Source organism: Mauremys mutica, chromosome 5 (assembly GCF_020497125.1).
Source record: "Mauremys mutica isolate MM-2020 ecotype Southern chromosome 5, ASM2049712v1, whole genome shotgun sequence".
Classification (NCBI taxonomy): Eukaryota; Metazoa; Chordata; order Testudines; family Geoemydidae; genus Mauremys; species Mauremys mutica.
In genome coordinates this window covers 64,431,860-64,447,403 of record NC_059076.1, presented here as the reverse complement: position 1 = coordinate 64,447,403, position 15,544 = coordinate 64,431,860, and the positions used below count along the sequence as shown (strand labels likewise).

The window sequence follows — 15,544 nt, the reverse complement described above, 5'->3', positions numbered from 1 at the left end:
GTAATGGTAATGAAAATGGCCCATTTCCAGCAACTGACAAGGAGATGTAAGGATCGGGGGGGGGGGAAATAAGCATGGGGAAATAGTTTTATTTTGTGTATTGGCCCATCCACTCCCATTCTTTATTCAAGCCCAGTTTGATGGTGTCCAATTTGCAAATTAATTCCAATTCAGCAGTCTGTCGTTTACACAAAGTAAAAATATTTCCCCATGCTTATTCTCTCCCCCTGCACCTCCACCAGCTTTCCACTGGTGGTCTCCAGCTGCTTTAAGGCCACTTTGAACCATCGGGTCTTAGTGGACCAGAGACCAGTGGTCAAGTCCTATCTATTATATAATATATGCTCTATAGCTATATAGGAGTAACATCTGCAAGAAACAGTTACATAATTCAATGAGAAATGTTTTCTTTAGAAGACATGGCCTAAAGCTGTGGTTATGGAAATGCAAATAAAGATAGCCTTTCAGTTATTTTTTTCCTTCATGTTCATATAGCCTGTAATTTTACTGATTTTTTTTTAAACTGATTTTTAATGCTACTGTAATGTCCTTGATTGGTTACCCTGGAAACTGAAGTTCCTGCTATTTATAGAACAGGTAGCACCTGGGCAAGGGTAATGTCATTTTGTCTCACCCGACAACTTAGAGAGACAACCTTAAGGAGGGCGTATCACAGTCTACTTGCTGTGCTCTCCTGCTAGCTATCCTAGGGATTAGCTCTGCCAGTGGGTGCGCCCTCTTCCGGTGGTACCGCTTCTGCTATCGTCCCCACTTGCAGACCAGTGTCACTCCAGGAACCCCAGCATCATCTTCATGAGTTGGCCCTCCGGCCATGGGTGGTATTGGTGGTTGGGATGGGTATCACTGTCCATAGTCCACCACTTCCCCAGTGGCAAATGGGGTGGACCCAGGCCCTCTCACTACTCCAGGTCCCAACCCAGGGACCTTGTAGATAGTGCAACAGGAGGCTGCTTCTTTATCTTCTCGCTGTCCTGCTACAATTCCCTGGGTCACTTCCCCATGGCCTTGATACCTTCTTCAGACTTGCCTTGGGGCCTTCAGCTGTCCAGTCGCAGCAGCCAGCCAGGAGCTCCTTCTTGCTCCCCAGTCCCTGCCAGCAGTACTCCAGCTCTCTCAGGCTGCTAGGGGGACAGTCCTTACTTCTGACTGTCCCTGCAGCTCCTTTTATGTAAGCTTGCTGGGCCCTGATTGGCTGCTCCTTGCAGCCTCCCTAGACTGCTTGTAAGACTCACCTCCACTTCTCCTCTCTAGGGTAGGGTATGGTTAATCCCTTCCACACCTGCGTGGGGTGGACACCCCATCACACACCCTTCCTCTCAAGCCTGCAGTCCTCGGGGTGGGGTATGGATACCTTTGGCCCTGTAGCTACCTAACTTGTGCCTTCAGATCATCCTTCACTTTTTCTGTTTCCCTCAACTGGAGGCACACATTTTTCTGGTCTTCCATAACATACTTGAGCCGTTAACTTTGGAACACTGTCTCCTTCTGCTGTTTGCAAGGCCTTCTCAGCAGCTGCCAGTTTCTCCTGAAGCTCCTTTATTTGCCCTGCAGGGTCCTTCAACACCCCCTTCATTCAGGGTCGGTGTCCCCACAGTAGCCTGCTGTTCCACTGTGTACTCCATCTCTTTCTGCCTACTGTCACTTCTCCTTGAGCTCCTAGCTGCCCACTGACTGACTCTGTCCCTACAGATCCTTTTATGTGAGCCCATTGGACCTCGATTGGCTACTCCTTGCAGCCATTGGCTGTTTCCCTTGTAGCCTCTATAGGCTCCTTAAAGGACTCATTTCCACTCTAGGACAGAGCACAGTTAATCCCTTCCCCACCTGTGTGGGTGGATACACCCCATCACAAACAGGATGGTAATTCATTCTCAGTTTATCAACTCATTAATTGGTGCATCAACCCAACAAGGTTGGTGATGGATTGTATTTTTTTAATGTGGACACACCTATCTGGGGAGAACTGGACTGAAATTGCCAGATTTACTTCCCAGCTATGATGGTCAGTCAGCTGATGGTAACCTCTTTCTGTAAATGTTGTTGAATGAGTACTGGCAGTTCATGTACAACTGTATGGGGATATAGAAGAGAGGCAGCCAAGACATGGTCCTTGCCTGAGGAATCTAAATGGTGATCTACAATCATTTCTGACCTGATACAGATTTGTATCAGTGACTTATAGGTGAAGGTTTCTTTCCCACTACAAATCCCCTGTGCTATCCAGTTTCTCATATTTTGACACTTAAGTGTCCATTCTTCTTCTGAAAATATTGCTTCTTTTTCAGTCAATATTTAACTTTATTTTCCAAGTCGAATTTTAGATCTCCAATTTTATTGTGAAGCATTGTATTTCTTGGGCTAATATTGATGGAAATTCAGAAGTAGAATTAACAATAATTATGTCAACAAATGTACATTTATTTTGATTCAGAAGGCTTTTATTACTATTTCTAAAGGTTATCAGTGGACACCTGGGTTGGGTGAGATGTATTGCAGTTGAACCAGGAAATCAATGGTTTGTTACTGGCTCTGCTGACAGAACTATAAAGGTAAGGAATGGAGGGAAGAATTGGCGAATTATGGTCCCAGTTTAACTTTACTTTTTCACTTGCTTCTTAAATGTTTTCAGCCGTTGGAAATGATTTCTTGTCTGTCATGCACAGAACAGTCAGCTATAAAACACATTTTCTTTCACTATCCGGCCACTCATCATCTTCTGGAGGATTACTTTCTTTGTGAGATCTGATTTAAAAAGTTAGGATTAGCATTAATATTGACACCTATAGACCATTGATACTCAGAGCTCAGTGATTCGGGAGCCAAATTAGCGATCAACATTACCCAACAGAGCCACTGCATGTGAATTTGTTTCATTATATATATATTGTGTGTGTATATAAATAATTTATATACATTCTCAGCAAAATACTGACTTAATATTATTTTATCAACTACAATTGGTTAATAACAGTAAAAGTATCCTAATTAGTTGTTTAAGTGTTCATGTCGCGTTCCCTGTCACTACCCGACTGGGCCAGGGAAGCCAATGATCCAACCAGTGGACCAAATTTGATGATGGATCTTGGTCATGTGCCAGCTGAGGCATGTTGCACATATACTAAGAAGAATAATTAAATTACACAGTGTTTTAGTATTGTATACGTCAAAGAGCCATAGGAGATGCATTAAAGAGCCTTTTGTGGCTCATGAGCCTCAGTCTAAGTATCACCGCGCTAGATCCTATGATGCTGAGATAAAAGTCTATATGCTAACTTAGTTCTTAAACCTTAATTATGCATGATAGATTTGCCTAGGATATAACTATATAATACTTTGATAGCTGGTTAACTTACAAATATTTATATATATCAATACAGATCTGGGACCTTGCTAGTGGCAAATTAAAATTGTCTTTGACGGGGCACATTAGTACTGTACGAGGGGTGATAGTAAGCGGAAGAAGTCCGTACCTCTTTTCTTGTGGAGAAGATAAACAGGTGAAGTGCTGGGATCTCGAATATAATAAGGTAAGTATAGACATCTTTGGTCAAGGCACAATGAATGAAAGATTGCCCTTTTAAATATCCAGTTAACTAAAGTCTATTTATCCATCTAGGTTATTAGGCATTACCATGGTCACCTAAGTGCAGTCTATGGTTTGGACTTGCACCCGACAATAGATGTGCTGGTAACGTGTAGCAGAGATTCAACTGCACGAGTAAGTAGAACAGTGAGATTTAACTTTGTTACATGTCCACTTTTATAATTAAAAAACCTGTAAACATACAAAAATTAAAACATAAATAGGCAACTTGTATTATCTACATTAACTTTTACCAAAAGGTATGGCATTTTTGTACCTTCATTTATTGCATTAAGTCCCTGCCTGAGTGAAAACCGCAAGTTGAAGGTCAACACATTTGGGCTCTGACAGTCCAATGAATGAGCAAAAATTCCAGTATTGAGAGCTCTCCACCAAGAGCACTCTGCCTCTAGTTTCCAGACATTTAAATCTAGGAACTATTAACTCTTGAGCTCCTCTGCTAATTTCAAGTCCTGCAATGGCTCATGGAGAGAGGGATTGTTTTGGTAATCAGGATCCAAATCATGTTGGTCTTTTATAGATTAAAATTGAAGCTTTGAGTTGTGCTCAACAGTGTATAGAGGGCTAGTGGATTCTTATATATTACTTACACCTTAGGCCACTAATAAAGATTTAGACAGTTAAGAACCTTTAGTCATTAAAGTTTCTTCGGCTGAGAGAGTAGTACAGCTTTATGGTGACTGGCTTTAAATAAAGTTGTCCTTATTCCTTAGAATACATTGAATGGCAGCTTTTCCATGTTTTTTCTTCAGTTTGCACAGTTCTCTGATGAATTTATAAGTCAAAAGTATGGTAGTTTCATTTGTCAGGATTGTGACATGTAATCCATGCAATCAATGATAGGACCTAAAAAATGATTAATATACGTTGTCTTGACTAATTGAATTTACTGTGCTCTCATAGATTTGGGATGTGAGGACAAAAGCCAGCGTGCATACATTAGCGGGACACACAAATGCAGTAGCAACAGTGAAGTGTCAAGCTGCAGAACCACAGATTATTACAGGTATGGTATGTGTTGTTTCCCAAATTGAATTACTCAAAACCAGCTAACTGTGCATGTAACTAGTCTGTATAAGCACACGTTCATATCACTGTTATCTTCATTGATTGATGTTTGTGCCGTGCTCTGGTCTGTTTGGAGCTAATGTAATACAAATAATAATACAAAAGAACTGCAACATTAATGCAAAAATAAGGTTATGTGTTTAAGTACAAGTGAGGTAATGCAGAAGTAAGGTTCTGATAGTAACACTGCACATATACAGTATTTCCAATTCCAATACTGGAATTTTTTAACTAGTAATGTGCCTAATTATATGTAGTATGTATTATTCAATTAAAACTTTATTTCCTGCATTTCCGGACTCTTCTTGTGCTTAAATATTCTTAACTTTTTTTTCATTTAATATGTAAAATGATGTTTGAGTGGTTCTTTTCATGTCAATGTCCATGAAATCACTCAAGGGGAAGAGTCAATGTAAGTGTAAATAATAAGAGGAACTACAAACAAAATTAAAGGGAAGAATTTCAGATTGTACAGTTAAGTGTAAAAATTATGGTGTCAACCCCAGTATATCAAAAGCCATGTATGGTAAAAATTCAGCTTAGTTGCATGATGACAACTTGCATTCCTTTTAGTTTCAAACTAGATAAAATAATCTTCATTCCTACTCTTAAACATTTATAATGTTGATGTAGACTGTTAAAAGCCAATACGTTTTACTTCAGAGGTGGTTGTATATCAGTAGTTACTAAAGATCACTGTTTCTAATTAGTATTGAGTCCTGTGGCACCTTATAGACTAACAGACATATTGGAGCATGAGCTTTCGTGCGTGAATACCCACTTCGTCGGATGCATGTAGTGGAAATTTCCAGGGGCACATGAAGTTGATGGATTTCCACTCCATACGGCTAGATGCAGTGCCTTGCATGGTGTCAAGTATCAGAGGGGTAGCCGTGTTAGTCTGGATCTGTAAAAGCAGCAAAGAGTCCTGTGGCACATTATAGACTAACAGACGTATTGGGAGCATGCCCTTGGAAATTTCCACTACATGCATCCAACGAAGTGGGTATTCACCCACGAAAGCTCATGCTCCAATACGTCTGTTAGTCTATAAGGTGCCACAAGACTCTTTGCTGCTTTTACAGATGCAGACTAACACGGCTACCCCTCTGATTCTAGTTAGTATGTTTTTCAAGCACTTTTAGGATGAAAGGTCTTGTTTTAATTTATTAGCAACTTCTGTATATCAGATTTGGTTTTCCAAACAAAAGTTGGTAATGTTTATAGTATATATCATTTTTGTCTTTTTTTTTAAATCACAGGAAGCCATGATACCACAATACGACTGTGGGACTTAGTGGCAGGAAAAACTCGTGTCACTTTGACAAATCACAAGAAATCTGTAAGAGCAGTTGTATTGCATCCAAGACAGTAAGTTTTCCTTGTTCCTTTAGCCCTTCACAGTTTGTAACGTGACAGGAGAAGCAAGCTAACATTAGATATCTTGTAGAACATTAGTTTTATATGTACCACCCAGCCTAGCAAATAGTTCAAAAATATGTACTCAACAGGAAACGATTGCAATTAAGGTATCTGAGAAGCAGTTGTTAACACCGATTCAACTCCATTGGGGTTAGCATTGTTGTGGAGCTCTAGTGTAGATTCTTAAGCACCAGCGTTAGATGATACTGTACTTACAACCAGTGGCACTAGGACTCCCAATATTGATGGAGCTGAATCTTTCTTACAAGAAAATGGGAAAGTTTTACATATTTTCTTTGGTATGCAAACTCTGAGTTGAGAGTAGTTAATACCATGGTGATGGGCTGTAAGGTTTAGTATCCTGTCTCTGCATTTGCCAGTATCAGATGCTTCTAAGGCAGGTGCAAAAAAAGCCCTTTAGTAGGTAGTGATGGAATAATCTGCCCATTAGAAAATTTCTTCCTAATCTCCCTCAGTTAGAAGTGGCTTACGAATTGAAGCATAATTCCAATAAAGATTCCTAGGATACCTACCCTATTAATGATCTAGAAAAGGATGACACGTGATTATGATATGGCTGCATCTGATTCCTTTTAATTTCAGTCTCCTGATTACAAAACTTCAGAATCTGCGTGAGGTGAATTGGTTCCAGTTCAGCTCCGGTACTGAACATTTTACAGAGCCACCTCTCTGTTACCATTCTTAGCAGTCTGAGCAGAGAAACTAAAGATGTCTTGAACACAGAGACTGAACTACCCTCTCACACGTAGAGAGCTTATGTTTGTTTGTTTGTGTCTTGAGGGATAGAAAACTTTCATCACAGGCCTTGTCAGTTGCGCACCTTTCACAAACTCTAAATTTACTGAATCTATCCTATCCTTTATTTGGATTAATTGACCAGTAACCTCTGTTCTGAACTGCTTTGAGGATGTCTGATTAAAAATATTCTAAGATGCTTTTAAACTTTGCTGCCCAGATCAAATATGTGAAGACTCATTTGAAATGAGGGAATTAAGTTATTTAAGGGTGAGTCAGCTATTCATACAAATTAGCTTTTGGAAGTTAACTGTTTCTCTATAGAGGTGCCTTACACATTGTTGCATAGATTTAGAATGACCATCTTGGCAGTTTTTCTTGGTCTTTAATATTCTCAACAAGGAAATCTGAAAAAGTGTTCTTATCCAGTAATGTGTGATATCTTTTGAAAATGCTGTGTCTGTTGCATGAGTATTGCCAAAATAAAAATGCAAGCCAGTTTAAATTTGGGACACTGTAAAAGCTAATATTCATGTGTTCTTATTGAGAATTACTATTTCTTTGAAACTTTTATTATCTTCATTACACCATTAATGCATACCTGAAAACAAAACAAACAAACAATACCTTCCATAAGGTTGTGTGGTTATGTAATCAAATTAATAAAATGAAAAACAAATGTAATGAAACATAGCAGAATTACATAACTAACATTTGCATTATAAGAAAGTAACGTATATAAATAAAGTAATGTGTATAATTATAAAAGGTTGTTTTTGTAAACTGGCTATTTTGGAAAAATGGTAATTTAGTGATAAAGTAATTTTGGAAATAACATTCAGCATCTGCCATGTAGCTTTAGGAGTGATGTGCCACACTGAAATGAATTATTAATAAAATGATATGATGTAATAATTTTTTAACTTTCCTTTACTGTGCTAATCTTATTCCAGTTATACATTTGCATCTGGTTCTCCAGATAACATTAAACAGTGGAAATTCCCAGATGGAAACTTCATTCAAAACCTTTCTGGTCATAATGCTATTATCAATACATTGGCTGTGAATTCCGATGGAGTGTTGGTATCAGGAGGTAAATTTAAACATCTTGATTTTTTTAATATGTGTATGCATTTAAGCTTAAATCCTTAGCCAAAGATGCAGCTTAAGTAGGTGGGCTAAGTAGCCCCTGGAGAGCAAGAAGAGGAGTCCCTGTCCTCTCTCTCACTCTCCACTTGCTGCTGTGGAGTGGCTGCAGAGTCACTCTGTGGACCCTACTGTACTCTTGAGCCTGAAGCAGCCATTGCCTTTTTAACATGTTGCCTATAGGTGTGGGTTGGATTGGGCAAATCTATATAGCAGTAGATCTCCCTGGCCTACTTCTGCCTCACTCCTACCCACTTGATGCATGGTGTAATGCACATGGAGCAGAGGTCTGCAAACACAAGGTGCATGCATCCCTGCGAAGCCCACCAGATCCTAACCCCTCACTTCATATGCAGCAGAAGAGCATTGGTTCTGTTTCCTGAAAGCCCTTTGCATATCTTTAATATCATGGTGATAATGAAAGCTGGATAGACAGTATTTGCCCCTTAATGAATACACTACAATCTACTTGGCTCAGCCTCATGTATCAAAGTTTGTCTTACTCAATATATAGATGTATGCATACATTTTAAATTGAAGAAAGTAAACACATTGCTGTGTTAAAATTCCGCTATTTGTTTCTCCATACATTGAATCCATCTACCTTCTTTGGAAATTTTACAAATGGTGTATATTATTTAATTAAATGCTGAATACTTCCTACCTAAATCTTACTAGTTAATTTATTAGAATGTTGATTAGCTCAAGTACTGTAGTGTAAATAATTTTGATGAAAATACATACTATCAAAGCTATACATTTGTGTGTGTATATATTTAGTCATGTCTATTTATTGACAAAAATAAGTAATCAGGGTAGCTCCTAGAGGTCCCAACTGAAATCAGGGCCCCATTCTGCAAGGTACAATACAAACATAGTGAGAGGGTAGTGTATGACTTTATACAGCTAACAGTCTAAATAGATGAGACAGGCAAAGGGTGGGCTAAGGGAAGTATTATCTTCTGTTTGCAGACAGAGAACTGAATGTTGTCTTGCCCAGGATCACATAGGGAGCCAGAAGCAAAGTAGGAAATAAATTCAGATCTGCAGAGTCCCAGTCCAGTGCCTTAACTACAAGACCAACTTTCTTTTCACTTCTTTTTACTCCTGCTAGCACTAAAGAACCAGCACAGCTATGGGAGAGTGAACTGAGATTCTATTCTAGTTTATGCAGTACTCACAGAATTATTAACTAAGTTACAATTGCAGGATTAAAATTCTGCCTTTGGTTTCACTTGGGCAAACCTGTTGTACACTTGCCACAACTTCATCCTTAAAGGAAGGAAAGCTGCATTTTCTGGCTCAGGCATGATTCTGTGAACTAAATTCTACTCTTGGGGTACGTCTACACTTACCTGCCTGTTCGCTTGGTTGCAAGTGTACAACTTCAAAGAAACTGATGCTGAAATAAGATACATTAATGTTTAAAGTCTTACTTTAGAAAATACTCTTCCTGAAATGTCTGGATTCCATATTTGGCTGGCATTGATGAGCAAATTAAGCTCTGGTTTGACTAGGTGACACATTTATCATAACTGAAACATTGCTTTGATAATGGGTCTTTCCAAATGTGGGTCTCTGATCTGTGGAACTACCCTTAAACTGATGCTACTGGCAGTGATATTGGCTCTAGTTTAATCTGAAAGACCGTCTATAAACTTTAAACTTCTGCAAGGTCATAAATCCTGTAGAGTTTCTAATTAATTCATAATTGAATATAGAAATACCATCCTATTTGTAATGCCATATGCTACCAAGTGGGGAATCGGAGTTCAAGATTCCAGCACCATCTATCTGTTCCCAGACAGACTAGGGAAAACTTAGATGAACTCCAGAGCGAGTTGCATCCCTCCCTCTTCATCAGGAAGGGAACAAGGAAGCCAAAAGGAAATGGGGGACCCATTAAGGTGCAATAAACTACTCTAATTGAGTGTTTTAGCTAACCAGTTCAAACCAGTGGATTTCATCATGCATTAGTCAGAAGTTCAGAGTGCTGTTCTTACAGGGTGACAGAAATGGATTGCTTGAAATACTGATTTTTTTCTCTTTTTCAGCTGATAATGGCACTATGCATCTTTGGGACTGGAGAACTGGGTATAATTTCCAGAGAGTACATGCAGCTGTACAGCCTGGTTCTTTGGACAGTGAATCAGGAATATTTGCTTGTGCATTTGACCAGTCGGAAAGCAGATTGCTCACTGCTGAAGCTGATAAAACCATAAAAGTGTACAGAGAAGATGATACTGCGGTATGCTGAAGTGTCTTAATTGCATTTTCTTGAAGTCCACAGTTTCAAGACAAAATTAATATAAAGCATTAAATTAACAGTCAGGTTTTCTGCAGAACTGTTTAATTCAGGTTAAGGTTGCAACATTTATATTCAAGAGGAAAATAGTAGTGTCTAATAATATGTGGACCGTGGCTAGCTTCTGCACTAGTGATTACCTGTTAAGTGTAGTATAGCAAACCTATCTAAAGGAGGACCATCTATTCAAATAGAGAACTCCCCTTGTGATGCAATCTGGGGATATCTCATTACAAAAAGAGTGTGCATTGCAAATTGAGGCCAATGTAGTGGTGTGCCTCATTGTAATCTTCAAGACAAAGATGCAGTTTAAAATGGGTATATTAATAATCTTTATGTGATTCCTATAGAATAGTTATAAGGCAAGCAGACGAGAATCTAGTGTAGACAGCTTATTTTCGAAATACTACACTTTGTTAAAAACTGAGTACATCAAGGAATGGGATCAGTTACTGTATAGTCACTATATAATAAATGTGTGTAATACATGGATTCTAATAATAATTTTTGGACTTTCTGGTCCACTAGGCACTACTATAATACAAATAATAATAGATATGAATAGGGTTATATAATGTTACTTTGCACTTACATAGTGCCATCCATCTGAGGATTTTAAGAGTGCTTCACAAATAGAGAATTAGCACCTCCATATCTCTTGGAGGTAGCTGTTTTCCCCACTTAGGGGGGAAATGAGGCACAGGGTTTAAAGAACTTGCCCACGGTCACGTAGCATATCAGTAGCAGAACTGAGCAGAGCCCAGCTCTGCTGGCTCCCAGTCCTGTGCCCTGATCCCCAGAACATTGTTCTAAACCTGTCATTGGCCTCTCATGATCTTGTTCTCCCACCCAAAAAATTCACAAAAACGTGATTCGTCCAGGACTTCCAATGGTGGGAGAGGGAGGAGGAACAAAGTTAACGAGTATATAACAAAGTAACTGAGCATTCTTAAGTAAAATTCTAACTAAAGCAAATACATAAACTGTTCAATATTATAAATATATGAATGTAGTATACCTATGAAATTTATAGTATATAATGTGTAACCGATCTTTAAACCATAAACTAATTATAGCTTAGTTTACAGTTAAAAATAATTTTACTACAATTTCAGTCTTTATTTTTTGTTTCTTTTTTTCCCCCCCAGACTGAAGAAACCCATCCTGTCAGCTGGAAACCAGAAATTATCAAGAGAAAGCGATTTTAATGAGGCAACATCTGCATAGTTATGCTTTCATTTTGTTTTGGCTTTCCTGAGAGCGTTATGTTCTGTATAGAACTGCAGAGCAGGAACTCAACTAAAGTCATTGCTGTTTCACCTTGTTTTACAATAAATTTTGTTTCTATTCGGGCGTTTTTTTTTGTTTTTGTTTGGGGTTTTTTTTTTTTTGGAATAATAATAATCCCAGGAAACCAGCTGCAGCTGTTAACTATTTGACTTTGTTGAGCATGTATAGTTCATGAATAGGATAGACGTGCAGGTGGTAATTTTATTATATATTCATTGTGTGCAAGAGCTCTGAAAGTATTTTGTTGAGCCAGTTTTTCTGGAAGACTCTTGTTTTGTCTCCGAGAACTAATGACAAGTTCTTGGAGTCAGACATTCTACAGGATCTTTTTTTAGAGAATGAACTTTTTAGATTTTTAGAGCGGTATTGTTTACCCCTTATTACTGTTAAATTACTCTGTCACTGAATAATAAAACCATCAATGAGGAGGCAAGACTGTATGACAATTATGAGCTTTGCTTCATGAATGTGAGCCACTGAGCATTGCCAGAGATTATACTATTTGGTGAAACTGAGTTTAAAGTCAATTTTTTTTTTCCCATTAGAAAAAACTTCTACCTTGTACCTAAAATTTGGGTAGTAAGGTGTGAAAGTAAAATCTGTTTGGACCTTTACAGTGAATATTTTATAGTTATATTTGAAAGCGTCATTGTCAAGATGTTCAGGACCAAATTACTTTTCTTGTTTAATTATATTTTGTCTTAATCAATTATCAAAATCATACATGAATCATCTTATAAAACTTTTTTAAACTGTTCTTTTGGTGCTAAAACTCTTCTGAATTAGATTTGGAGACTGTAAATCATATCTTAATGTTATAGCTTACCACTGCATTATTGAGACATTTGTAATATTTGAAAAATAACTTAGTATTCATGAAAGGTGATGAATTAGTAACCCTAGAAAGGCAAGTCTTTCATCTGTTTACAGAACATGCAAGTGATGGGCAGCAGAAGTGCAAGCAAATTTGTATTATTTTGTCAGTGAGCTCAGTCCTGTTCTGAAATAATTTCACATAGGGGAGAAAGTATTTGTAATTGACCCTCACCTTGGCCTCAGTCCTTGGTTTTCCAGATGATACTGTTAACAAGGACAGTTGTGATGGTGGTTTTCATATTGTGAATATGTACCTGTCCATTAAGAACTTTGCTATGGCCACTAGTTGGATATTAACAACTTCTAGTTGCTGCCAACCTGGCTTTGATATTCAAAGCTGTGAACTATTGGTGGGAGAACTGCCAGTTCCCAGAGCCCTCTGTTTCAGAGAATTTTTAGTTTTGGGTCTTTTGTAATGCAAGTATGTATGTTAACATTGTAAGAATAGTTAAACATTATTTAATGCCGTCTAAAAGATTTTAGAAGAAACACAGACTAGTATACATCCTTTGTTGAATACTATATTTAAAAATAATAGACTGGATAGTGTCCTTTTAAAACAGTTCATGTAGCTTAAAACAGTTGCAGTTTGGTTTAAGACTATTACCTAAAGTGTTATGTCCACAATGTTTTAAACATATAATTGCAATGATTTTGTTCAGTTGCTATACATCAAATTTTATTGCCTTTCAGGTCAAGATACTTCAAGGTATGAAATAAAAAAAAGTTGGGAGAGATAAGTAGCATTTTCACAATTCTTCAAAAGAAGACATGTTTAAAAGCAAAAAATCTGAAATACTGTCAATATTACATTTTGGGTTACAGCTGCTTTGAAAATAAATGAACATCTAACTTTTAAAGGGATGCTTCTAACTCTAATCTTTTGAAATTTGTCTAATTTTTAAAAAAAATGCAACTTTTGATAGAACATCCTGAATCTTAAAAACAAAAGAAGTCCCACCCTCTTTTTCCCGTCTTCCCCTTTCTGCACACACCTTGCCTGCAGCCTCTTTTCTGTGCTGTTTGTTTTGTTGCTGTTACTGGTAAATACTCCTTGCAGAGCTTGTGGAAGGGTGTGCATGTGAACTCCCCTCAGAGCAGTCCCTGAGCAGTCGTTTCATGCTAGTATGTAGTGAGGAAATACATTATACCATCAACAAATCATAAATTTGATTATACAGATAATTTGGGTCCTTGTAAAATATATTTGTCAGTGTATTAATATGTAAAAAGATTACATACAGGTAACTTTTTTAAACATTTTCATTATTTAAATATACTTCAAGTGGAATCCTGACTTAAAAAGTTAAGTAATCAGCAAAGATTCAGATGCATGTTGCTCTTGGTCAAAATTACTAACAATCAGGGTAGTAGGTGCCAAACAATTTAAGTCGATATTATTTCATGAGTACTGAAGTGGCACACTCAAGAACAGCTGTCAGCCATTGTAACTTCAGTTATATGGAAAATGTGTTGTATTCTTGTGTATTGTATTTCTGTAAATTTATTATGACCACAAACACTTTTGCATCCCTGAAATTCACAAGTTTGGCATCACGTGTTGCAAAATGTTCAGGTTAGGAACAAAGCCCTCTTTAGGGAAAAGGAGTAGGGAGAAATAATTTTTCCCAAGAAAATCTTAGATTACTGTTGAAACACCTTAGTCTCCTTTATCAGGATACATACATTTGAAGTGAAAAATTAGAGACTTGGGCTCATGACTCTTGCCTGTCCTTCTGGGTTAGCTCCTTCTTCCTTCCCTTAGCAGCTTCTGCCATTGCACTGCTGTACTACTTTGTGAAGATGGATGAATAATCCACTGCAGAACCTGTGCTTCTCATGTGCAGTTTGGCAGGACACCGGTGTCACGGTGAGGCAGCACCAAAGATTTAGGGTCATAATCTCTTTGCAGCAGTGCATGTACATAGTTCTCATTAACGCACATGGATTTGGTTTGCAAATTAAAAGGTGTGTAGTCACTACTGTTCAGCTTTATAGTTTTCCTTTCTGGTTCTGTAGTACACTGTCCTAGTACTAACTCAGCTCTCCTTGCTTTCTTATCATTTTGACCTGAGTGTTAAATTTCTTACTAGCAGTTTCATTTTTTCTATTAGTAAATTATCATTACACCTGATTTATTTCTAATTAATTAGCTATAATACACCGAGTGCAGATTAATTAATTTTTAAATGTTCCTCTGTTGAAAGGTTAGTTTAATAAGTAGCTATAGACAATTGTGATGTTCCTCCCTATAGATGTACAGTGAGCATCTTAGTCTTTTCTTGTACATCTAAATAAATCATAAGATAATGGGGCAATACAAAAGAATAAGGCTCATAGCTTAACTTTCAAGTTTCTGGAAAGTATCATGCTACAATTTGTTATAGTACTTTTGGACTGGAATCTAATCTGATACATGGATAATTATTGCCAAGTATCTTGTAAAATCCATTAGTGTGTGTGTGTAGTAAAACCATGCCCATTTTTACTCTCAAAAGTTTGTTTTGCCTTTTACTATACGTAATTACAGAAAAGTGAGAGAAACTGTTTCTGATTGTAACATAATTGCAAAATTGAGTAATTGGTAAGGGTGATTTTTATAATCTTATGCTGTACAGTAAAGCATACAGTGTAAATTAAAGAGCACTAGGAAGTTGTCATTAGATGGCAGTATAAAGGCTGGGGAAAAAGATTATGTATTTTGCCTGATACAGCATACATAAATGAGTCTTCAATAATCCTTTTTTTTTTTTTGGTCCAGTTCCTCTAGAAATAAAATTGCTATGCCTAACTTTTAAGTGACAGCAATTTAATAACCAATAAAATTTTAAATAAAAAATAATGGTTAGTCATTTTTTCATATTCAGTTTGTTCTTCTGTTATGATAACACAGCAAAACAAATGATGTCAGTGAGTGAAGGTAAGTCGAGATAAAACAATGGGTAGCATCACTTAGTATGTTCTGGTTCTTCTTCGAGTGATTGTTCGTGTCCATTCCAAGCAGGTGTGTGCGTGCCGTGTGATGCCAGCTGGAAGATTTTCTCTTAGCAGCGTCC

The 15,544-nt window shown here is 37.5% G+C and overlaps 1 protein-coding gene across 1 annotated transcript in view; it reads left to right on the top strand.

Annotated features, from left to right (window-relative positions):
* Positions 1–15,330, top strand: part of PLRG1 (pleiotropic regulator 1) — a 31,974-nt gene extending 16,644 nt beyond the window's left edge. The window contains exons 8-15 of the mRNA XM_045018987.1: positions 2,478–2,570; positions 3,399–3,548; positions 3,638–3,739; positions 4,529–4,631; positions 5,956–6,064; positions 7,825–7,964; positions 10,072–10,265; positions 11,471–15,330. Coding sequence (XP_044874922.1) covers positions 2,478–2,570; positions 3,399–3,548; positions 3,638–3,739; positions 4,529–4,631; positions 5,956–6,064; positions 7,825–7,964; positions 10,072–10,265; positions 11,471–11,530 — 951 coding nt within the window. The 3' untranslated portion in view covers positions 11,531–15,330. The remainder of the gene's footprint in view (positions 1–2,477; positions 2,571–3,398; positions 3,549–3,637; positions 3,740–4,528; positions 4,632–5,955; positions 6,065–7,824; positions 7,965–10,071; positions 10,266–11,470) is intronic.
* The last annotated feature ends 214 nt before the right edge of the window (positions 15,331–15,544 follow it).